General features: G+C 59.4%; 1 protein-coding gene across 2 annotated transcripts in view; it reads right to left on the bottom strand.

Moving 5' to 3' along the window:
* Window positions 1-24175, bottom strand: part of aco1 (aconitase 1, soluble) — a 118715-nt gene that overhangs the window by 33447 nt on the left and 61093 nt on the right. For both annotated transcript variants that reach the window (XM_079257906.1, XM_079257905.1), the window contains 9 exons: window positions 23726-23863; window positions 23533-23602; window positions 23279-23462; window positions 22085-22224; window positions 21831-22002; window positions 20540-20640; window positions 19577-19693; window positions 19340-19499; window positions 19125-19260 (listed from right to left, as the gene is read on the bottom strand). In XM_079257906.1, the coding sequence (XP_079114032.1) occupies window positions 19125-19260; window positions 19340-19499; window positions 19577-19693; window positions 20540-20640; window positions 21831-22002; window positions 22085-22224; window positions 23279-23462; window positions 23533-23602; window positions 23726-23863 (1218 nt within the window). The remainder of the gene's footprint in view (window positions 1-19124; window positions 19261-19339; window positions 19500-19576; window positions 19694-20539; window positions 20641-21830; window positions 22003-22084; window positions 22225-23278; window positions 23463-23532; window positions 23603-23725; window positions 23864-24175) is intronic.

The following is a 24175-nucleotide window of genomic DNA, read 5'->3' as shown; positions in this document are numbered from 1 at the left end:
TCGTTAGCAAATGCTTCCCGGCAGCAGGTGTAGTCGGGTCGTTAGCAAATGCTTCCCGGCAGCAGGTGTAGTCGTGTCGTTAGCAAATGCTTCCCGGCAGCAGGTGTAGTCGGGTCGTTAGCAAATGCTTCCCGGCAGCAGGTGTAGTCGTGTCGTTAGCAAATGCTTCCCGGCAGCAGGCGTAGTCGGGTCGTTAGCGAACGTTCCCAGCAGCAGGCGTAGTCGGAATGTTAGCGAACGCTTCCCGGCAGCAGGCGTAGTCGGGTCGTTAGCGAACGTTCCCAGCAGCAGGCGTAGTCGGGTCGTTAGCGAACGTTCCCAGCAGCAGGCGTAGTCGGGTCGTTAGCGAACGTTCCCAGCAGCAGGCGTAGTCGGGTCGTTAGCGAACGTTCCCAGCAGCAGGCGTAGTCGGGTCGTTAGCGAACGTTCCCAGCAGCAGGCGTAGTCGGGTCGTTAGCGAACGTTCCCAGCAGCAGGCGTAGTCGGGTCGTTAGCGAACGTTCCCAGCAGCAGGCGTAGTCGGGTCGTTAGCGAACGTTCCCAGCAGCAGGTGTAGTCGGGTCGTTAGCGGCGAACGCTTCCCGGCAGCAGGCGTAGTCGGGTCGTTAGCGAACGTTCCCAGCAGCAGGCGTAGTCGGGTCATTAGCGGCGAACGCTTCCCGGCAGCAGGCGTAGTCGGGTCGTTAGCGGCAAACGCTTCCCGGCAGCAGGCGTAGTCGGGTCGTTAGCGGCAAACGCTTCCCGGCAGCAGGCGTAGTCGGGTCGTTAGCGGCGAACGCTTCCCGGCAGCAGGCGTAGTCTGGTCGTTAGCGGCGAACGCTTCCCGGCAGCAGGCGTAGTCGGGTCGTTAGCGGTGAACGCTTCCCGGCAGCAGGTGTAGTCGTGTCGTTAGCAAATGCTTCCCGGCAGCAGGTGTAGTCGTGTCGTTAGCAAATGCTTCCCGGCAGCAGGTGTAGTCGTGTCGTTAGCAAATGCTTCCCGGCAGCAGGTGTAGTCGTGTCGTTAGCAAATGCTTCCCGGCAGCAGGTGTAGTCTGGTCGTTAGCGGCAAACGCTTCCCGGCAGCAGGCGTAGTCGGGTCGTTAGCGAACGTTCCCAGCAGCAGGCGTAGTCAGAATGTTAGCGAACGCTTCCCGGCAGCAGGTGTAGTCGGGTCGTTAGCAGGGAACGCTTCCCAGAAACAGGTGTAGTCGGGTCGTTAGCGGGGAACGCTTCCCAGCAGCAGGTGTAGTCGGGTCGTTAGCGGGGAACGCTTCCCAGTAGCAGGTGTAGTCGGGTCGTTAGCGAACGCTTCCCGGCAGAAGGTGTAGTCGGGTCGTTAGCGAACGCTTCCCGGCAGCAGGTGTAGTCGGGTCGTTAGCGAACGCTTCCCGGCAGCAGGTGTAGTCGGGTCGTTAGCGGGGAACGCTTCCCGGCAGCAGGTGTAGTCGGGTCGTTAGCGGGGAACGCTTCCCGGCAGCAGGTGTAGTCGGGTCGTTAGCGGGGAACGCTTCCCGGCAGCAGGTGTAGTCGGGTCGTTAGCGAACGCTTCCCGGCAGCAGGTGTAGTCGGGTCGTTAGCGGCGAACGCTTCCCAGCAGCAGGTGTAGTCGGGTCGTTAGCGGCGAACGCTTCCCAGCAGCAGGTGTAGTCGGGTCGTTAGCGGCGAACGCTTCCCGGCAGCAGGTGTAGTCGGGTCGTTAGCGAACGCTTCCCGGCAGCAGGTGTAGTCGGGTCGTTAGCGGCAAACGCTTCCCGGCAGCAGGTGTAGTCGGGTCGTTAGCGGCAAACGCTTTCCGGCAGCAGGCGTAGTCGGGTCGTTAGCGAACGTTCCCAGCAGCAGGCGTAGTCAGAATGTTAGCGAACGCTTCCCGGCAGCAGGCGTAGTCGGGTCGTTAGCGAACGTTCCCAGCAGCAGGCGTAGTCGGAATGTTAGCGAACGCTTCCCGGCAGCAGGCGTAGTCGGGTCGTTAGCGAACGTTCCCAGCAGCAGGCGTAGTCGGGTCGTTAGCGAACGTTCCCAGCAGCAGGCGTAGTCGGGTCGTTAGCGAACGTTCCCAGCAGCAGGTGTAGTCGGAATGTTAGCGAACGCTTCCCGGCAGCAGGCGTAGTCGGGTCGTTAGCGAACGTTCCCAGCAGCAGGCGTAGTCGGGTCGTTAGCGAACGTTCCCAGCAGCAGGCGTAGTCGGGTCGTTAGCGAACGTTCCCAGCCGCAGGCGTAGTCGGGTCGTTAGCGAACGTTCCCAGCAGCAGGCGTAGTCGGGTCATTAGCGGCGAACGCTTCCCGGCAGCAGGCGTAGTCGGGTCGTTAGCGGCAAACGCTTCCCGGCAGCAGGTGTAGTCTGGTCGTTAGCGGCAAACGGTTCCCGGCAGCAGGCGTAGTCGAGTCGTTAGCGAACGTTCCCAGCAGCAGGCGTAGTCAGAATGTTAGCGAACGCTTCCCGGCAGCAGGCGTAGTCGGAATGTTAGCGAACGCTTCCCGGCAGCAGGCGTAGTCGGGTCGTTAGCGAACGTTCCCAGCAGCAGGCGTAGTCGGGTCGTTAGCGAACGTTCCCAGCAGCAGGCGTAGTCGGGTCGTTAGCGAACGTTCCCAGCAGCAGGCGTAGTCGGGTCGTTAGCGAACGTTCCCAGCAGCAGGCGTAGTCGGGTCGTTAGCGAACGTTCCCAGCAGCAGGCGTAGTCGGGTCATTAGCGGCGAACGCTTCCCGGCAGCAGGCGTAGTCGGGTCGTTAGCGGCAAACGCTTCCCGGCAGCAGGCGTAGTCGGGTCGTTAGCGGCGAACGCTTCCCGGCAGCAGGCGTAGTCGGGTCGTTAGCGGCGAACGCTTCCCGGCAGCAGGTGTAGTCTGGTCGTTAGCGGCGAACGCTTCCCGGCAGCAGGTGTAGTCTGGTCGTTAGCGGCGAACGCTTCCCGGCAGCAGGCGTAGTCGGGTCGTTAGCGGTGAACGCTTCCCGGCAGCAGGTGTAGTCGTGTCGTTAGCAAATGCTTCCCGGCAGCAGGTGTAGTCGTGTCGTTAGCAAATGCTTCCCGGCAGCAGGCGTAGTCGGGTCGTTAGCAAATGCTTCCCGGCAGCAGGCGTAGTTGTGTCGTTAGCGGCGAACGCTTCCCGGCAGCAGGCGTAGTCGGGTCGTTAGCGGAGAACGCTTCCCGGCAGCAGGTGTAGTTGGGTCGTTAGCAAATGCTTCCCGGCAGCAGGTGTAGTCGGGTCGTTAGCGGCGAACGCTTCCCGGCAGCAGGTGTAGTTGGGTCGTTAGCAAACGCTTCCCGGCAGCAGGTGTAGTTGGGTCGTTAGCAAATGCTTCCCGGCAGCAGGTGTAGTCGGGTCGTTAGCAAATGCTTCCCGGCAGCAGGTGTAGTCGGGTCGTTAGCAAATGCTTCAAGGCAGCAGGTGTAGTCGGGTCGTTAGCAAATGCTTCCCGGCAGCAGGTGTAGTCGGGTCGTTAGCAAATGCTTCCCGGCAGCAGGTGTAGTCGGGTCGTTAGCAAATGCTTCCCGGCAGCAGGTGTAGTCGGGTCGTTAGCAAATGCTTCCCGGCAGCAGGTGTAGTCGTGTCGTTAGCAAATGCTTCCCGGCAGCAGGTGTAGTCGGGTCGTTAGCAAATGCTTCCCGGCAGCAGGTGTAGTCGGGTCGTTAGCGAACGTTCCCAGCAGCAGGCGTAGTCGGGTAGTTAGCGAACGTTCCCAGCAGCAGGCGTAGTCGGGTCGTTAGCGAACGTTCCCAGCAGCAGGCGTAGTCGGGTCGTTAGCGAACGCTTCCCAGCAGCAGGTGTAGTCGGAATGTTAGCGAACGCTTCCCGGCAGCAGGCGTAGTCGGGTCGTTAGCGAACGTTCCCAGCAGCAGGCGTAGTCGGGTCGTTAGCGAACGTTCCCAGCAGCAGGCGTAGTCGGGTCGTTAGCGAACGTTCCCAGCAGCAGGTGTAGTCGGAATGTTAGCGAACGCTTCCCGGCAGCAGGCGTAGTCGGGTCGTTAGCGAACGTTCCCAGCAGCAGGCGTAGTCGGGTCATTAGCGGCGAACGCTTCCCGGCAGCAGGCGTAGTCGGGTCGTTAGCGGTGAACGCTTCCCGGCAGCAGCTGTAGTCGTGTCATTAGCAAATGCTTCCCGGCAGCAGGTGTAGTCGGGTCGTTAGCGAACGTTCCCAGCAGCAGGCGTAGTCGGAATGTTAGCGAACGCTTCCCGGCAGCAGGCGTAGTCGGGTCGTTAGCGAACGTTCCCAGCAGCAGGCGTAGTCGGGTCATTAGCGGCGAACGCTTCCCAGCAGCAGGCGTAGTCGGGTCATTAGCGGCGAACGCTTCCCGGCAGCAGGCGTAGTCGGGTCGTTAGCGGCAAACGCTTCCCGGCAGCAGGTGTAGTCGGGTCGTTAGCGGCGAACGCTTCCCGGCAGCAGGCGTAGTCGGGTCATTAGCGGCAAACGCTTCCGGGCAGCAGGCGTAGTCGGGTCGTTAGCGAAAGTTCCCAGCAGCAGGCGTAGTCAGAATGTTAGCGAACACTTCCCGGCAGCAGGCGTAGTCGGGTCGTTAGCGAACGTTCCCAGCAGCAGGCGTAGTCGGAATGTTAGCGAACGTTCCCAGCAGCAGGCGTAGTCGGAATGTTAGCGAACGTTCCCGGCAGCAGGCGTAGTCGGAACGTTAGCGAACGCTTCCCGGCAGTAGGCGTAGTCGGGTCGTTAGCGAACGTTCCCAGCAGCAGGCGTAGTCGGGTCGTTAGCGAACGTTCCCAGCAGCAGGCGTAGTCGGGTCGTTAGCGAACGTTCCCAGCAGCAGGCGTAGTCGGGTCGTTAGCGAACGTTCCCAGCAGCAGGCGTAGTCGGGTCGTTAGCGAACGTTCCCAGCAGCAGGCGTAGTCGGGTCGTTAGCGAACGTTCCCAGCAGCAGGCGTAGTCGGGTCGTTAGCGAACGCTTCCCAGCAGCAGGTGTAGTCGGAATGTTAGCGAACGCTTCCCGGCAGCAGGCGTAGTCGGGTCGTTAGCGAACGTTCCCAGCAGCAGGCGTAGTCGGGTCGTTAGCGAACGTTCCCAGCAGCAGGCGTAGTCGGGTCGTTAGCGAACGTTCCCAGCAGCAGGTGTAGTCGGAATGTTAGCGAACGCTTCCCGGCAGCAGGCGTAGTCGGGTCGTTAGCGAACGTTCCCAGCAGCAGGCGTAGTCGGGTCATTAGCGGCGAACGCTTCCCGGCAGCAGGCGTAGTCGGGTCGTTAGCGGTGAACGCTTCCCGGCAGCAGGTGTAGTCGGGTCGTTAGCAAATGCTTCCCGGCAGCAGGTGTAGTCGGGTCGTTAGCAAATGCTTCCCGGCAGCAGGTGTAGTCGGGTCGTTAGCAAATGCTTCCCGGCAGCAGGTGTAGTCGTGTCGTTAGCAAATGCTTCCCGGCAGCAGGTGTAGTCGGGTCGTTAGCAAATGCTTCCCGGCAGCAGGTGTAGTCGTGTCGTTAGCAAATGCTTCCCGGCAGCAGGCGTAGTCGGGTCGTTAGCGAACGTTCCCAGCAGCAGGCGTAGTCGGAATGTTAGCGAACGCTTCCCGGCAGCAGGCGTAGTCGGGTCGTTAGCGAACGTTCCCAGCAGCAGGCGTAGTCGGGTCGTTAGCGAACGTTCCCAGCAGCAGGCGTAGTCGGGTCGTTAGCGAACGTTCCCAGCAGCAGGCGTAGTCGGGTCGTTAGCGAACGTTCCCAGCAGCAGGCGTAGTCGGGTCGTTAGCGAACGTTCCCAGCAGCAGGCGTAGTCGGGTCGTTAGCGAACGTTCCCAGCAGCAGGCGTAGTCGGGTCATTAGCGGCGAACGCTTCCCGGCAGCAGGCGTAGTCGGGTCGTTAGCGGCAAACGCTTCCCGGCAGCAGGCGTAGTCGGGTCGTTAGCGGCAAACGCTTCCCGGCAGCAGGCGTAGTCGGGTCGTTAGCGGCGAACGCTTCCCGGAAGCAGGTGTAGTCTGGTCGTTAGCGGCGAACGCTTCCCGGCAGCAGGCGTAGTCGGGTCGTTAGCGGTGAACGCTTCCCGGCAGCAGGTGTAGTCGTGTCGTTAGCAAATGCTTCCCGGCAGCAGGTGTAGTCGTGTCGTTAGCAAATGCTTCCCGGCAGCAGGCGTAGTCGGGTCGTTAGCAAATGCTTCCCGGCAGCAGGTGTAGTCGTGTCGTTAGCAAATGCTTCCCGGCAGCAGGTGTAGTCGGGTCGTTAGCAAATGCTTCCCGGCAGCAGGTGTAGTCGTGTCGTTAGCAAATGCTTCCCGGCAGCAGGCGTAGTCGGGTCGTTAGCGAACGTTCCCAGCAGCAGGCGTAGTCGGAATGTTAGCGAACGCTTCCCGGCAGCAGGCGTAGTCGGGTCGTTAGCGAACGTTCCCAGCAGCAGGCGTAGTCGGGTCGTTAGCGAACGTTCCCAGCAGCAGGCGTAGTCGGGTCGTTAGCGAACGTTCCCAGCAGCAGGCGTAGTCGGGTCGTTAGCGAACGTTCCCAGCAGCAGGCGTAGTCGGGTCGTTAGCGAACGTTCCCAGCAGCAGGCGTAGTCGGGTCGTTAGCGAACGTTCCCAGCAGCAGGCGTAGTCGGGTCGTTAGCGAACGTTCCCAGCAGCAGGCGTAGTCGGGTCGTTAGCGAACGTTCCCAGCAGCAGGCGTAGTCGGGTCGTTAGCGAACGTTCCCAGCAGCAGGCGTAGTCGGGTCGTTAGCGAACGTTCCCAGCAGCAGGCGTAGTCGGGTCGTTAGCGAACGTTCCCAGCAGCAGGCGTAGTCGGGTCATTAGCGGCGAACGCTTCCCGGCAGCAGGCGTAGTCGGGTCGTTAGCGGCAAACGCTTCCCGGCAGCAGGCGTAGTCGGGTCGTTAGCGGCAAACGCTTCCCGGCAGCAGGCGTAGTCGGGTCGTTAGCGGCGAACGCTTCCCGGCAGCAGGTGTAGTCTGGTCGTTAGCGGCGAACGCTTCCCGGCAGCAGGCGTAGTCGGGTCGTTAGCGGTGAACGCTTCCCGGCAGCAGGTGTAGTCGTGTCGTTAGCAAATGCTTCCCGGCAGCAGGTGTAGTCGTGTCGTTAGCAAATGCTTCCCGGCAGCAGGCGTAGTCGGGTCGTTAGCAAATGCTTCCCGGCAGCAGGCGTAGTTGTGTCGTTAGCGGCGAACGCTTCCCGGCAGCAGGCGTAGTCGGGTCGTTAGCGGCGAACGCTTCCCGGCAGCAGGTGTAGTTGGGTCGTTAGCAAATGCTTCCCGGCAGCAGGTGTAGTCGGGTCGTTAGCGGCGAACGCTTCCCGGCAGCAGGTGTAGTTGGGTCGTTAGCAAACGCTTCCCGGCAGCAGGTGTAGTTGGGTCGTTAGCAAATGCTTCCCGGCAGCAGGTGTAGTCGGGTCGTTAGCAAATGCTTCCCGGCAGCAGGTGTAGTCGGGTCGTTAGCAAATGCTTCCCGGCAGCAGGTGTAGTCGGGTCGTTAGCAAATGCTTCCCGGCAGCAGGTGTAGTCGGGTCGTTAGCAAATGCTTCCCGGCAGCAGGTGTAGTCGGGTCGTTAGCAAATGCTTCCCGGCAGCAGGTGTAGTCGTGTCGTTAGCAAATGCTTCCCGGCAGCAGGCGTAGTCGGGTCGTTAGCGAACGTTCCCGGCAGCAGGCGTAGTCGGAATGTTAGCGAACGCTTCCCGGCAGCAGGCGTAGTCGGGTCGTTAGCGAACGTTCCCAGCAGCAGGCGTAGTCGGGTCGTTAGCGAACGTTCCCAGCAGCAGGCGTAGTCGGGTCGTTAGCGAACGTTCCCAGCAGCAGGCGTAGTCGGGTCGTTAGCGAACGTTCCCAGCAGCAGGCGTAGTCGGAATGTTAGCGAACGCTTCCCGGCAGAAGGCGTAGTCGGGTCGTTAGCGAACGTTCCCAGCAGCAGGCGTAGTCGGGTCGTTAGCGAACGTTCCCAGCAGCAGGCGTAGTCGGGTCGTTAGCGAACGTTCCCAGCAGCAGGCGTAGTCGGAATGTTAGCGAACGCTTCCCGGCAGCAGGCGTAGTCGGGTCGTTAGCGAACGTTCCCAGCAGCAGGCGTAGTCGGGTCATTAGCGGCGAACGCTTCCCAGCAGCAGGCGTAGTCGGGTCATTAGCGGCGAACGCTTCCGGGCAGCAGGCGTAGTCGGGTCGTTAGCGAACGTTCCCAGCAGCAGGCGTAGACGGAATGTTAGCGAACGTTCCCAGCAGCAGGCGTAGTCGGAATGTTAGCGAACGCTTCCCGGCAGCAGGCGTAGTCGGGTCGTTAGCGGCAAACGCTTCCCGGCAGCAGGCGTAGTCGGGTCGTTAGCGGCGAACGCTTCCCGGCAGCAGGTGTAGTCTGGTCGTTAGCGGCGAACGCTTCCCGGCAGCAGGCGTAGTCGGGTCGTTAGCGGTGAACGCTTCCCGGCAGCAGGTGTAGTCGTGTCGTTAGCAAATGCTTCCCGGCAGCAGGTGTAGTCGTGTCGTTAGCAAATGCTTCCCGGCAGCAGGCGTAGTCGGGTCGTTAGCAAATGCTTCCCGGCAGCAGGCGTAGTTGTGTCGTTAGCGGCGAACGCTTCCCGGCAGCAGGCGTAGTCGGGTCGTTAGCGGCGAACGCTTCCCGGCAGCAGGTGTAGTTGGGTCGTTAGCAAATGCTTCCCGGCAGCAGGAGTAGTCGGGTCGTTAGCGGCGAACGCTTCCCGGCAGCAGGTGTAGTTGGGTCGTTAGCAAACGCTTCCCGGCAGCAGGTGTAGTTGGGTCGTTAGCAAATGCTTCCCGGCAGCAGGTGTAGTCGGGTCGTTAGCAAATGCTTCCCGGCAGCAGGTGTAGTCGGGTCGTTAGCAAATGCTTCCCGGCAGCAGGTGTAGTCGGGTCGTTAGCAAATGCTTCCCGGCAGCAGGTGTAGTCGGGTCGTTAGCAAATGCTTCCCGGCAGCAGGTGTAGTCGGGTCGTTAGCAAATGCTTCCCGGCAGCAGGTGTAGTCGTGTCGTTAGCAAATGCTTCCCGGCAGCAGGCGTAGTCGGGTCGTTAGCGAACGTTCCCGGCAGCAGGCGTAGTCGGAATGTTAGCGAACGCTTCCCGGCAGCAGGCGTAGTCGGGTCGTTAGCGAACGTTCCCAGCAGCAGGCGTAGTCGGGTCGTTAGCGAACGTTCCCAGCAGCAGGCGTAGTCGGGTCGTTAGCGAACGTTCCCAGCAGCAGGCGTAGTCGGGTCGTTAGCGAACGTTCCCAGCAGCAGGCGTAGTCGGAATGTTAGCGAACGCTTCCCGGCAGAAGGCGTAGTCGGGTCGTTAGCGAACGTTCCCAGCAGCAGGCGTAGTCGGGTCGTTAGCGAACGTTCCCAGCAGCAGGCGTAGTCGGGTCGTTAGCGAACGTTCCCAGCAGCAGGCGTAGTCGGAATGTTAGCGAACGCTTCCCGGCAGCAGGCGTAGTCGGGTCGTTAGCGAACGTTCCCAGCAGCAGGCGTAGTCGGGTCATTAGCGGCGAACGCTTCCCAGCAGCAGGCGTAGTCGGGTCATTAGCGGCGAACGCTTCCCGGCAGCAGGCGTAGTCGGGTCGTTAGCGGCGAACGCTTCCCGGCAGCAGGTGTAGTCTGGTCGTTAGCGGCAAACGCTTCCCGGCAGCAGGCGTAGTCGGGTCGTTAGCGAACGTTCCCAGCAGCAGGCGTAGACGGAATGTTAGCGAACGTTCCCAGCAGCAGGCGTAGTCGGAATGTTAGCGAACGTTCCCAGCAGCAGGCGTAGTCGGAACGTTAGCGAACGCTTCCCGGCAGCAGGCATAGTCGGGTCGTTAGCGAACGTTCCCAGCAGCAGGCGTAGTCGGGTCGTTAGCGAACGTTCCCAGCAGCAGGCGTAGTCGGGTCGTTAGCGAACGTTCCCAGCAGCAGGCGTAGTCGGGTCGTTAGCGAACGTTCCCAGCAGCAGGCGTAGTCGGGTCGTTAGCGAACGTTCCCAGCAGCAGGCGTAGTCGGGTCGTTAGCGAACGTTCCCAGCAGCAGGCGTAGTCGGGTCGTTAGCGAACGTTCCCAGCAGCAGGCGTAGTCGGGTCGTTAGCGAACGCTTCCCAGCAGCAGGTGTAGTCGGAATGTTAGCGAACGCTTCCCGGCAGCAGGCGTAGTCGGGTCGTTAGCGAACGTTCCCAGCAGCAGGCGTAGTCGGGTCGTTAGCGAACGTTCCCAGCAGCAGGCGTAGTCGGGTCGTTAGCGAACGTTCCCAGCAGCAGGTGTAGTCGGAATGTTAGCGAACGCTTCCCGGCAGCAGGCGTAGTCGGGTCGTTAGCGAACGTTCCCAGCAGCAGGCGTAGTCGGGTCATTAGCGGCGAACGCTTCCCGGCAGCAGGCGTAGTCGGGTCGTTAGCGGCAAACGCTTCCCGGCAGCAGGCGTAGTCGGGTCGTTAGCGGCAAACGCTTCCCGGCAGCAGGCGTAGTCGGGTCGTTAGCGGCAAACGCTTCCCGGCAGCAGGTGTAGTCGGGTCGTTAGCGGCGAACGCTTCCCGGCAGCAGGTGTAGTCTGGTCGTTAGCGGCAAACGCTTCCGGGCAGCAGGCGTAGTCGGGTCGTTAGCGAACGTTCCCAGCAGAAGGCGTAGTCAAAATGTTAGCGAACGCTTCCCGGCAGCAGGCGTAGTCGGGTCGTTAGCGAACGTTCCCAGCAGCAGGCGTAGTCGGAATGTTAGCGAACGTTCCCAGCAGCAGGCGTAGTCGGAATGTTAGCGAACGTTCCCAGCAGCAGGCGTAGTCGGAACGTTAGCGAACGCTTCCCGGCAGCAGGCGTAGTCGGGTCGTTAGCGAACGTTCCCAGCAGCAGGCGTAGTCGGGTCGTTAGCGAACGTTCCCAGCAGCAGGCGTAGTCGGGTCGTTAGCGAACGTTCCCAGCAGCAGGCGTAGTCGGGTCGTTAGCGAACGTTCCCAGCAGCAGGCGTAGTCGGGTCGTTAGCGAACGTTCCCAGCAGCAGGCGTAGTCGGGTCGTTAGCGAACGTTCCCAGCAGCAGGCGTAGTCGGGTCGTTAGCGAACGTTCCCAGCAGCAGGCGTAGTCGGGTCGTTAGCGAACGTTCCCAGCAGCAGGCGTAGTCGGGTCGTTAGCGAACGTTCCCAGCAGCAGGCGTAGTCGGGTCGTTAGCGAACGCCTCCCAGCAGCAGGTGTAGTCGGAATGTTAGCGAACGCTTCCCGGCAGCAGGCGTAGTCGGGTCGTTAGCGAACGTTCCCAGCAGCAGGCGTAGTCGGGTCGTTAGCGAACGTTCCCAGCAGCAGGCGTAGTCGGGTCGTTAGCGAACGTTCCCAGCAGCAGGTGTAGTCGGAATGTTAGCGAACGCTTCCCGGCAGCAGGCGTAGTCGGGTCGTTAGCGAACGTTCCCAGCAGCAGGCGTAGTCGGGTCATTAGCGGCGAACGCTTCCCGGCAGCAGGCGTAGTCGGGTCGTTAGCGGCGAACGCTTCCCGGCAGCAGGCGTAGTCTGGTCGTTAGCGGCGAACGCTTCCCGGCAGCAGGCGTAGTCGGGTCGTTAGCGGCGAACGCTTCCCGGCAGCAGGCGTAGTCTGGTCGTTAGCGGCGAACGCTTCCCGGCAGCAGGCGTAGTCGGGTCGTTAGCGGCGAACGCTTCCCGGCAGCAGGCGTAGTCGGGTCGTTAGCGGCGAACGCTTCCCGGCAGCAGGCGTAGTCGGGTCGTTAGCGGCGAACGCTTCCCGGCAGCAGGCGTAGTCGGGTCGTTAGCGGCGAACGCTTCCCGGCAGCAGGCGTAGTCGGGTCGTTAGCGGCGAACGCTTCCCGGCAGCAGGTGTAGTCGGGTCGTTAGCGGCGAACGCTTCCCGGCAGCAGGCGTAGTCGGGTCGTTAGCGGCGAACGCTTCCCGGCAGCAGGCGTAGTCGGGTCGTTAGCGGCGAACGCTTCCCGGCAGCAGGCGTAGTCGGGTCGTTAGCGGTGAACGCTTCCCGGCAGCAGGTGTAGTCGTGTCGTTAGCAAATGCTTCCCGGCAGCAGGTGTAGTCGTGTCGTTAGCGGCGAACGCTTCCCGGCAGCAGGTGTAGTTGGGTCGTTAGCAAATGCTTCCCGGCAGCATGTGTAGTCGGGTTGTTAGCGGCGAACGCTTCCCGGCAGCAGGTGTAGTTGGGTCGTCAGCAAATGCTTCCCGGCAGCAGGTGTAGTCGGGTCGTTAGCAAATGCTTCCCGGCAGCAGGCGTAGTCGGGTCGTTAGCAAATGCTTCCCGGCAGCAGGCGTAGTTGTGTCGTTAGCGGCGAACGCTTCCCGGCAGCAGGCGTAGTCGGGTCGTTAGCGGCGAACGCTTCCCGGCAGCAGGTGTAGTTGGGTCGTTAGCAAATGCTTCCCGGCAGCAGGTGTAGTCGGGTCGTTAGCGGCGAACGCTTCCCGGCAGCAGGTGTAGTTGGGTCGTTAGCAAACGCTTCCCGGCAGCAGGTGTAGTTGGGTCGTTAGCAAATGCTTCCCGGCAGCAGGTGTAGTCGGGTCGTTAGCAAATGCTTCCCGGCAGCAGGTGTAGTCGGGTCGTTAGCAAATGCTTCCCGGCAGCAGGTGTAGTCGGGTCGTTAGCAAATGCTTCCCGGCAGCAGGTGTAGTCGTGTCGTTAGCAAATGCTTCCCGGCAGCAGGTGTAGTCGGGTCGTTAGCAAATGCTTCCCGGCAGCAGGTGTAGTCGTGTCGTTAGCAAATGCTTCCCGGCAGCAGGCGTAGTCGGGTCGTTAGCGAACGTTCCCGGCAGCAGGCGTAGTCGGAATGTTAGCGAACGCTTCCCGGCAGCAGGCGTAGTCGGGTCGTTAGCGAACGTTCCCAGCAGCAGGCGTAGTCGGGTCGTTAGCGAACGTTCCCAGCAGCAGGCGTAGTCGGGTCGTTAGCGAACGTTCCCAGCAGCAGGCGTAGTCGGGTCGTTAGCGAACGTTCCCAGCAGCAGGCGTAGTCGGAATGTTAGCGAACGCTTCCCGGCAGCAGGCGTAGTCGGGTCGTTAGCGAACGTTCCCAGCAGCAGGCGTAGTCGGGTCGTTAGCGAACGTTCCCAGCAGCAGGCGTAGTCGGGTCGTTAGCGAACGTTCCCAGCAGCAGGCGTAGTCGGAATGTTAGCGAACGCTTCCCGGCAGCAGGCGTAGTCGGGTCGTTAGCGAACGTTCCCAGCAGCAGGCGTAGACGGGTGATTAGCGGCGAACGCTTCCCAGCAGCAGGCGTAGTCGGGTCATTAGCGGCGAACGCTTCCCAGCAGCAGGCGTAGTCGGGTCATTAGCGGCGAACGCTTCCCGGCAGCAGGCGTAGTCGGGTCGTTAGCGGCAAACGCTTCCCGGCAGCAGGTGTAGTCGGGTCGTTAGCGGCGAACGCTTCCCGGCAGCAGGTGTAGTCTGGTCGTTAGCGGCAAACGCTTCCGGGCAGCAGGCGTAGTCGGGTCGTTAGCGAACGTTCCCAGCAGCAGGCGTAGTCAGAATGTTAGCGAACGCTTCCCGGCAGCAGGCGTAGTCGGGTCGTTAGCGAACGTTCCCAGCAGCAGGCGTAGTCGGAATGTTAGCGAACGTTCCCAGCAGCAGGCGTAGTCGGAATGTTAGCGAACGTTCCCAGCAGCACGCGTAGTCGGAACGTTAGCGAACGCTTCCCGGCAGCAGGCGTAGTCGGGTCGTTAGCGAACGTTCCCAGCAGCAGGCGTAGTCGGGTCGTTAGCGAACGTTCCCAGCAGCAGGCGTAGTCGGGTCGTTAGCGAACGTTCCCAGCAGCAGGCGTAGTCGGGTCGTTAGCGAACGTTCCCAGCAGCAGGCGTAGTCGGGTCGTTAGCGAACGTTCCCAGCAGCAGGCGTAGTCGGGTCGTTAGCGAACGTTCCCAGCAGCAGGCGTAGTCGGGTCGTTAGCGAACGCTTCCCAGCAGCAGGTGTAGTCGGAATGTTAGCGAACGCTTCCCGGCAGCAGGCGTAGTCGGGTCGTTAGCGAACGTTCCCAGCAGCAGGCGTAGTCGGGTCGTTAGCGAACGTTCCCAGCAGCAGGCGTAGTCGGGTCGTTAGCGAACGTTCCCAGCAGCAGGTGTAGTCGGAATGTTAGCGAACGCTTCCCGGCAGCAGGCGTAGTCGGGTCGTTAGCGAACGTTCCCAGCAGCAGGCGTAGTCGGGTCATTAGCGGCGAACGCTTCCCGGCAGCAGGCGTAGTCTGGTCGTTAGCGGCGAACGCTTCCCGGCAGCAGGCGTAGTCGGGTCGTTAGCGGCGAACGCTTCCCGGCAGCAGGCGTAGTCTGGTCGTTAGCGGCGAACGCTTCCCGGCAGCAGGCGTAGTCGGGTCGTTAGCGGCGAACGCTTCCCGGCAGCAGGCGTAGTCGGGTCGTTAGCGGCGAACGCTTCCCGGCAGCAGGCGTAGTCGGGTCGTTAGCGGCGAACGCTTCCCGGCAGCAGGCGTAGTCGGGTCGTTAGCGGCGAACGCTTCCCGGCAGCAGGCGTAGTCGGGTCGTTAGCGGTGAACGCTTCCCGGCAGCAGGTGTAGTCGTGTCGTTAGCAAATGCTTCCCGGCAGCAGGTGTAGTCGTGTCGTTAGCAAATGCTTCCCGGCAGCAGGCGTAGTCGGGTCGTTAGCAAATGCTTCCCGGCAGCAGGTGTAGTTGTGTCGTTAGCGGCGAACGCTTCCCGGCAGCAGGTGTAGTTGGGTCGTTAGCAAATGCTTCCCGGCAGCATGTGTAGTCGGGTCGTTAGCGGCGAACGCTTCCCGGCAGCAGGTGTAGTTGGGTCGTTAGCAAATGCTTCCCGGCAGCAGGTGTAGTCGGGTCGTTAGCAAATGCTTCCCGGCAGCAGGTGTAGTCGGGTCGTTAGCAAATGCTTCCCGGCAGCAGGCGTAGTTGTGTCGTTAGCGGCGAACGCTTCCCGGTAGCAGGCGTAGTCGGGTCGTTAGCGGCGAACGCTTCCCGGCAGCAGGTGTAGTTGGGTCGTTAGCAAATGCTTCCCGGCAGCAGGTGTAGTCGGGTCGTTAGCGGCGAACGCTTCCCGGCAGCAGGTGTAGTTGGGTCGTTAGCAAACGCTTCCCGGCAGCAGGTGTAGTTGGGTCGTTAGCAAATGCTTCCCGGCAGCAGGTGTAGTCGGGTCGTTAGCAAATGCTTCCCGGCAGCAGGTGTAGTCGGGTCGTTAGCAAATGCTTCCCGGCAGCAGGTGTAGTCGGGTCGTTAGCAAATGCTTCCCGGCAGCAGGTGTAGTCGTGTCGTTAGCAAATGCTTCCCGGCAGCAGGTGTAGTCGGGTCGTTAGCAAATGCTTCCCGGCAGCAGGTGTAGTCGTGTCGTTAGCAAATGCTTCCCGGCAGCAGGCGTAGTCGGGTCGTTAGCGAACGTTCCCGGCAGCAGGCGTAGTCGGAATGTTAGCGAACGCTTCCCGGCAGCAGGCGTAGTCGGGTCGTTAGCGAACGTTCCCAGCAGCAGGCGTAGTCGGGTCGTTAGCGAACGTTCCCAGCAGCAGGCGTAGTCGGGTCGTTAGCGAACGTTCCCAGCAGCAGGCGTAGTCGGGTCGTTAGCGAACGTTCCCAGCAGCAGGCGTAGTCGGAATGTTAGCGAACGCTTCCCGGCAGCAGGCGTAGTCGGGTCGTTAGCGAACGTTCCCAGCAGCAGGCGTAGTCGGGTCGTTAGCGAACGTTCCCAGCAGCAGGCGTAGTCGGGTCGTTAGCGAACGTTCCCAGCAGCAGGCGTAGTCGGAATGTTAGCGAACGCTTCCCGGCAGCAGGCGTAGTCGGGTCGTTAGCGAACGTTCCCAGCAGCAGGCGTAGTCGGGTCATTAGCGGCGAACGCTTCCCAGCAGCAGGCGTAGTCGGGTCATTAGCGGCGAACGCTTCCCAGCAGCAGGCGTAGTCGGGTCATTAGCGGCGAACGCTTCCCGGCAGCAGGCGTAGTCGGGTCGTTAGCGGCAAACGCTTCCCGGCAGCAGGTGTAGTCGGGTCGTTAGCGGCGAACGCTTCCCGGCAGCAGGTGTAGTCTGGTCGTTAGCGGCAAACGCTTCCGGGCAGCAGGCGTAGTCGGGTCGTTAGCGAACGTTCCCAGCAGCAGGCGTAGTCAGAATGTTAGCGAACGCTTCCCGGCAGCAGGCGTAGTCGGGTCGTTAGCGAACGTTCCCAGCAGCAGGCGTAGTCGGAATGTTAGCGAACGTTCCCAGCAGCAGGCGTAGTCGGAATGTTAGCGAACGTTCCCAGCAGCACGCGTAGTCGGAACGTTAGCGAACGCTTCCCGGCAGCAGGCGTAGTCGGGTCGTTAGCGAACGTTCCCAGCAGCAGGCGTAGTCGGGTCGTTAGCGAACGTTCCCAGCAGCAGGCGTAGTCGGGTCGTTAGCGAACGTTCCCAGCAGCAGGCGTAGTCGGGTCGTTAGCGAACGTTCCCAGCAGCAGGCGTAGTCGGGTCGTTAGCGAACGTTCCCAGCAGCAGGCGTAGTCGGGTCGTTAGCGAACGTTCCCAGCAGCAGGCGTAGTCGGGTCGTTAGCGAACGCTTCCCAGCAGCAGGTGTAGTCGGAATGTTAGCGAACGCTTCCCGGCAGCAGGCGTAGTCGGGTCGTTAGCGAACGTTCCCAGCAGCAGGCGTAGTCGGGTCGTTAGCGAACGTTCCCAGCAGCAGGCGTAGTCGGGTCGTTAGCGAACGTTCCCAGCAGCAGGTGTAGTCGGAATGTTAGCGAACGCTTCCCGGCAGCAGGCGTAGTCGGGTCGTTAGCGAACGTTCCCAGCAGCAGGCGTAGTCGGGTCATTAGCGGCGAACACTTCCCGGCAGCAGGCGTAGTCGGGTCGTTAGCAGCAAACGCTTCCCGGCAGCAGGCGTAGTCGGGTCGTTAGCGGCGAACGCTTCCCGGCAGCAGGCGTAGTCTGGTCGTTAGCGGCGAACGCTTCCCGGCAGCAGGCGTAGTCGGGTCGTTAGCGGCGAACGCTTCCCGGCAGCAGGCGTAGTCTGGTCGTTAGCGGCGAACGCTTCCCGGCAGCAGGCGTAGTCGGGTCGTTAGCGGCGAACGCTTCCCGGCAGCAGGCGTAGTCGGGTCGTTAGCGGCGAACGCTTCCCGGCAGCAGGCGTAGTCGGGTCGTTAGCGGCGAACGCTTCCCGGCAGCAGGCGTAGTCGGGTCGTTAGCGGCGAACGCTTCCCGGCAGCAGGCGTAGTCGGGTCGTTAGCGGTGAACGCTTCCCGGCAGCAGGTGTAGTCGTGTCGTTAGCAAATGCTTCCCGGCAGCAGGTGTAGTCGTGTCGTTAGCAAATGCTTCCCGGCAGCAGGCGTAGTCGGGTCGTTAGCAAATGCTTCCCGGCAGCAGGTGTAGTTGTGTCGTTAGCGGCGAACGCTTCCCGGCAGCAGGTGTAGTTGGGTCGTTAGCAAATGCTTCCCGGCAGCATGTGTAGTCGGGTCGTTAGCGGCGAACGCTTCCCGGCAGCAGGTGTAGTTGGGTCGTTAGCAAATGCTTCCCGGCAGCAGGTGTAGTCGGGTCGTTAGCAAATGCTTCCCGGCAGCAGGTGTAGTCGGGTCGTTAGCAAATGCTTCCCGGCAGCAGGTGTAGTCGTGTCGTTAGCAAATGCTTCCCGGCAGCAGGTGTAGTCGGGTCGTTAGCAGGGAACGCTTCCCAGCAGCAGGTGTAGTCGTGTCGTTAGCAAATGCTTCCCGGCAGCAGGTGTAGTCGGGTCGTTAGCAAATGCTTCCCGGCAGCAGGTGTAGTCGGGTCGTTAGCAAATGCTTCCCGGCAGCAGGCGTAGTCGGGTCGTTAGCAGGGAACGCTTCCCAGCAGCAGGCGTAGTCGGGTCGTTAGCGAACGTTCCCAGCAGCAGGCGTAGTCGGGTCGTTAGCGAACGTTCCCAGCAGCAGGCGTAGTCGGGTCGTTAGCAAACGTTCCCAGCAGCAGGCGTAGTCGGGTCGTTAGCGAACGTTCCCGGCAGCAGGTGTAGTCGGAATGTTAGCGAACGCTTCCCGGCAGCAGGCGTAGTCGGGTCGTTAGCGAACGTTCCCAGCAGCAGGCGTAGTCGGGTCGTTAGCGGCGAACGCTTCCCGGCAGCAGGTGTAGTCGGGTCGTTAGCGGCGAACGCTTCCCGGCAGCAGGCGTAGTCGGGTCGTTAGCGGCGAACGCTTCCCGGCAGCAGGCGTAGTCGGGTCGTTAGCGGTGAACGCTTCCCGGCAGCAGGTGTAGTCGTGTCGTTAGCAAATGCTTCCCGGCAGCAGGTGTAGTCGGGTCGTTAGCAAATGCTTCCCGGCAGCAGGTGTAGTTGTGCCGTTAGCGGCGAACGCTTCCCGGCAGCAGGCGTAGTCGGGTCGTTAGCGGCGAACGCTTCCCGGCAGCAGGTGTAGTTGGGTCGTTAGCGGCGAACGCTTCCCGGCAGCAGGTGTAGTTGGGTCGTTAGCAAATGCTTCCCGGCAGCAGGCGTAGTCGGGTCGTTAGCGGCGAACGCTTCCCGGCAGCAGGCGCAGTTGGGTCGTTAGCAAATGCTTCCCGGCAGCAGGTGTAGTCGGGTCGTTAGCAAATGCTTCCCGGCAGCAGGTGTAGTCGGGTCGTTAGCAAATGCTTCCCGGCAGCAGGTGTAGTCGTGTCGTTAGCAAATGCTTCCCGGCAGCAGGTGTAGTCGGGTCGTTAGCAAATGCTTCCCGGCAGCAGGTGTAGTCGGGTCGTTAGCAAATGCTTCCCGGCAGCAGGTGTAGTCGGGTCGTTAGCAAATGCTTCCCGGCAGCAGGTGTAGTCGTGTCGTTAGCAAATGCTTCCCGGCAGCAGGTGTAGTCGGGTCGTTAGCGGCGAACGCTTCCCGGCAGCAGGTGTAGTCGGGTCGTTAGCAAATGCTTCCCGGCAGCAGGTGTAGTCGGGTCGTTAGCAAATGCTTCCCGGCAGCAGGCGTAGTCGGGTCGTTAGCAGGGAACGCTTCCCAGCAGCAGGTGTAGTCGTGTCGTTAGCGGTGAACGAACATCCCGGCGTTCGCACGCTGCTAGCTGCTTGTGCGTTTTTACGGCTGCTCGTCGTGTCGAGGTGGAAACAGATGCAGCGATAAGTTGTTGACGTTCCTGCAGGTCGTTTAAAAGGAGGCGGAAAGGAAGCGGGAGCTTCATCTCCCTACATGATGCAGCCCCAAGCGAATCAATACATTTTATTTCTCTGTGAAAATGCTGAATTATTGATTTAAATGTTTATTATTCTCGCAGTTATTTTAGCTGCAGCACTGATATCTGCTCTGAAGCTGGATGAGTTTTAACGGGATCGTCTCTCAGCAGCACAACGAAGTCGCAGAAGAAGTCAGGAACCTTGCGTGCAGAACCTGGAGGCAAAGCGGACTGGTTTAGTCCGGTTCCTGATGCGTGTCAACATGAAGCCAGCTTACCCGAGCTGGGACAGGTAGTCCATCACCCCGCTCTCCTTCAGGTAGTAGGTCACCACGCCGCTGCCTGGGGACAGGCTGGTCTTAATGTACGGCTTCACGCTCAGACCACGCTCCACGGCTTTCTTAGCGAGGAGTCCTGGAAGGAACAGTTTTCATGACTTGTCAATAAAATGATGATATCTACAGGAAGTCTGGCTGAGGGATGTGTAAACAACCTGCTCCGAGCATGACGGACGGGTTGCTGGTGTTGGTGCAGCTGGTGATGGCAGCGATCACCACGGAGCCGTGGCTCAGCGCATACTCCTTTCCGTTAAACTGGAAGGGGACCGTGGCACTGTGGCATTCAGGGGCCACCTGGAAACCCTTGAATCCTTGCTGACAACATCATTAGAAGGAAACATGAAGCTTTCTGCAGTCAAGTCGCACAGAAACGTGGCGGTGCTGCAGCCTACCTTCGCTCCAAGGCACGCTTCAAAGTCTTTCTTCATGTCTGAAACCGGGATTCTGTCCTGTGGTCTTTTAGGACCGCTGCAGCATGGGACCACTGTGCTGAGATCCAACTCCACAACCTGGGGAAGGACAGAGCAGAGGACCTCTGTCTGCTGCCATCACAGGTCTACAGCCAACGTCTGATTCCAGCTGTCTGGAAGGGAAAGTAATCCGGACCAGCCGAACTGACTCGCCTCATTGTACAGACAGATGGAAGAGACAGAACAGTTATCCGTCTTTACTTGCTCGTGTCCCCCTGCAGTGTGTCAGGTGTCCCTATCGAGACGAACCCGAACACTTCACCTTAACAGAAGTTGCGTTTCCATCACACCTAGAACTGCGCAAAAACTATCGCAATAAAAAGGTGCTAATGGAAACACCTGCATTTAGAAAAAAGTCTCCAATATCACCAGGAAGGTTTACCTTCTTCAAGAGGAGGTTTTTAAGACGTTTCGATCGAAAATCATATTGCAAAGGTGTAACGTTTTTTTCACATTTAAGTGTCCCCGGACGTGACGTGGGGTCATGTGACCAGTTCCCTCCCAGTAAAGACGGCGCGGAACAAACAGCAAAATTCTGAGTTTTAGAAAAGAAAATGAGGGAGAAAAGTTTCAAAAAGTCGAAGCAATTTCTCCACAGCAAGAAGAAAAACACAAACTAACGCGACGTATATACTTTGTATAAACCGCAATCTTCGTAAAGACGGATGAGATTTTACAAGACTTGAGGGTAATGCAACCTGCTCTGTGCACGCTGATGTGTATGTAAAGTGCCCTGTGACAACGTTGTTGTAAAGTGGCGCTAATTAATGCATTAAACACCGTGCAATGGAAACACTCGAAAACTGCAATTGTTTGTCGAAACTTCCAAATATTTTATTTAGATAAACATGATAGAAACGCAGCGAGAGAGAAGCGGGAACCCACCTGGGTGAAGTCCGGGTCCTGAGCCACATCGTTGTAGTCCCTGAACATGGCCACAGACTTCAGGTACGTCCTGATGTAGGCCAGCCTTTCCGCTTCCCGCCCTGAAACCAGAGACACATCCAACGTCAGACTGGAGAGTCACGTTTCCATCCCACAACAACCCGACTCACCCGTCTGACCTGGTACCAACAACCCGACTCACCCGTCTGACCTGGTACCAACAACCCGACTCACCCGTCTGACCTGGTACCAACAACCCGACTCACCCGTCTGACCTGGTACCAACAACCCGACTCACCCGTCTGACCTGGTACCAACAACCCGACTCACCCGTCTGACCTGGTACCAACAACCCGACTCACCCGTCTGACCTGGTACCAACAACCCGACTCACCCGTCTGACCTGGTACCAACAACCCGACTCACCCGTCTGACCTGGTACCAACAACCCGACTCACCCGTCTGACCTGGTACCAACAACCCGACTCACCCGTCTGACCTGGTACCAACAACCCGACTCACCCGTCTGACCTGGTACCAACAACCCGACTCACCCGTCTGACCTGGTACCAACAACCCGACTCACCCGTCTGACCTGGTACCAACAACCCGACTCACCCGTCTGACCTGGTACCAACAACCCGACTCACCCGTCTGACCTGGTACCAACAACCCGACTCACCCGTCTGACCTGGTACCAACAACCCGACTCACCCGTCTGACCTGGTACCAACAACCCGACTCACCCATCTGACCTGGTACCAACAACCCGACTCACCCGTCTGACCTGGTACCAACAACCCGACTCACCCGTCTGACCTGGTACCAACAACCCGACTCACCCGTCTGCTCCAGGTACCAACAACCCGACTCACCCGTCTGACCTGGTACCAACAACCCGACTCACCCATCTGACCTGGTACCAACAACCCGACTCACCCATCTGACCTGGTACCAACAACCCGACTCACCCGTCTGACCTGGTACCAACAACCCGACTCACCCATCTGACCTGGTACCAACAACCCGACTCACCCATCTGACCTGGTACCAACAACCCGACTCACCCATCTGACCTGGTACCAACAACCCGACTCACCCGTCTGACCTGGTACCAACAACCCGACTCACCCATCTGACCTGGTACCAACAACCCGACTCACCCATCTGACCTGGTACCAACAACCCGACTCACCCATCTGACCTGGTACCAACAACCCGACTCACCCATCTGACCTGGTACCAACAACCCGACTCACCCGTCTGACCTGGTACCAACAACCCGACTCACCCGTCTGCTCCAGGTACTGGAGGCTCACGTCGTCCACGGGGAAGAAGGCTGCCGTGGCGCCGTACTCCGGACACATGTTGGCAATGGTGGCTCTGTCTGCGATGGACAGCTGGGCTACACCTGGACCGAAGAACTCCACAAATTTCCCCACCACGCCCACCTGACGGAGGTGCTGGGAGAGTGAAGAGTGATGCAGCGTCGGGTCAGAAACAGGAATTCTGTAGGAAAAGCTGGCTGAGAGTACGGCTGAGTACCTTGGTAACGGTGAGGACGATGTCGGTGGAGGTGATGAGCTTGTCTGGGGTCCCGTACAGCTTGTATCCCACCACCTCAGGAAGAACCATGCTGATTGGCTGACCCAGCATGACCGCCTCTGCTTCGATGCCACCAACACCTGAAGGTTTGACCACGGCTTTAGTTCAGAACTTCATGACTTCAGTTCAGCTTTATATGAGGAAAACATCAGCAACACTCTGGGAAGCGTTCTAACCATCTGGTCCATCTTTCCACAGAAACTTGTCACAAGAAAGCAGCGACGTTCTCATCACTGTAGGACCGAAAGCCAAGATCACAGTTTTATTCCAGTTCTAAAAAACTGCTCATGTCTCTCCTGTGATTTTTCTGTTTGACACGAATCATGAAGGAAATCATGCTGGTCTCCGTGGAGACGAAGGGCCCGCTGGTTTCCCTGGAGATAAAGGGCCCGCTGGCTTCCGTGGAGACGAAGGCCCTGCTGGTTTCCCTGGAGATGAAGGGCCCGCTGGTTTCCGTGGAGATGCAGGGCCCGCTGGTTTCCTTGGAGATGAAGGGCCCACAGGTTTCCTTGGAGATGAAGGGCCTGCTGGTTTCCGTGGACTCCCGCACCATGACAACTGCGTCATACACAAACTCAAGGTGGAACTGGGGAACCTCCAGTCCTTACTGGTTGTGTAGGCGAAGCCCACACACACTCGTCTCTAGCAGAATGGCTGCTGGGTCTCATACTGGCCTCACATATTCAGTCAGCTTTGCCTTTTCAGCCCTAAACGTAGCGCTTGGATGATATCTGGTAGCTAACAGTCCTAAACGTGACTGTTTTCTCCCTCTCATCCAGTCTCCTGATCTTCATCATAGTCGGGGTCTTTCTCATTGATCCGCACACCTTTTCCTTGCGTTCCACCTGACCTTGGAAAGTCTCTGCCTGTCCTGTGCCATTGAGTCCAGCAGCTCGGACCTGGCACTGGTGGCGCTGCAGAAGTTCCTTAAGCTACATCCCCATGGTCCCTGGGAGAGTTCACCCAGCCAGCATCCCTGGAGGAGTTCTTTCTCAGCCTCTGTTTGGACTTCAAACCTCCAGATCCGCCTCTGCACACCTCTGCAGTAACACACGTCTTGGTTCTGCATGCTAGCTGGACTTTTATGAATAACTTAGCTACTGTAAATCTAAAACAAACGTTTCTCCGTCTTACCCCATCCCAAAACCCCCAGACCATCGATCATGGTGGTGTGGGAGTCGGTGCCAACCAGACTGTCGGGGTAGAGGAAGCCATCGTGGTTAAACACCACCCGGGCCAAATACTCCAGGTTGACCTGATGGACGATTCCTGAACCAGGAGGAATGATCCTCATGTTCTTAAAGGCTTTAGAGCCCCACTGTGGAGAACAAACACATGAATAAAGAAAAGAAAGACCACCAGAACTACAGAAGAACCTGAAACTAGACCTTTAAAAACTGGAATCTTTCTTTGTTGCGGTCAAACTCCAAGTCCTGGTTTTTCTGAAGACTATCCGACCTGCCGGGAAAAACCAAAATCCCAGATATGAGACAGCTTCAGGAGAGAGTGGAGCAGTCAGCACAATGCAACACCATCTATGAATCTGGCTGTTGGAGGGAAGACTCCAGTGAGCCGTCTTACTTGCGGTTGAAATCCACCTGGATGGAGTGGTCGATGACGAGATCGGCGGGACAAACCGGGTTGATCTTCTCTGGGTCACCTCCTAACTTCATCACGGCATCACGCATGGCTGCAAAGTCTACCACAGCAGGAACGCCGCTGGAGACATACAATCAGACACCAGGACATGCTACTGTTAGCATGAAACATCGTACTTATCCTACATCGTACGGAAGGTCTTATTTCCTCTCCAGTAGTTTAGCGGTCGGGTCTCTGCGCTGGCTGTTCCGGACCGTTTGGGAAGAATCTCATATTTCCTTTTCTAGGAATAAAGTCGGAACCTGTTCAGGCTAGCAGGACATTGTAACACCAGACTTGACTGGCTGAAAACCGATCGCAGCGGTCTCACCTGCAGTTGGTACACAATCAAACCTAACATATGTTAGAGGCCATGTTAGGGACCATGATGGA

Source organism: Telmatherina bonti, assembly GCF_933228915.1.
Source record: "Telmatherina bonti genome assembly, chromosome: 18".
NCBI lineage: Eukaryota > Metazoa > Chordata > Actinopteri > Atheriniformes > Telmatherinidae > Telmatherina > Telmatherina bonti.
This window is presented reverse-complemented; position numbering and strand designations above follow the sequence as displayed.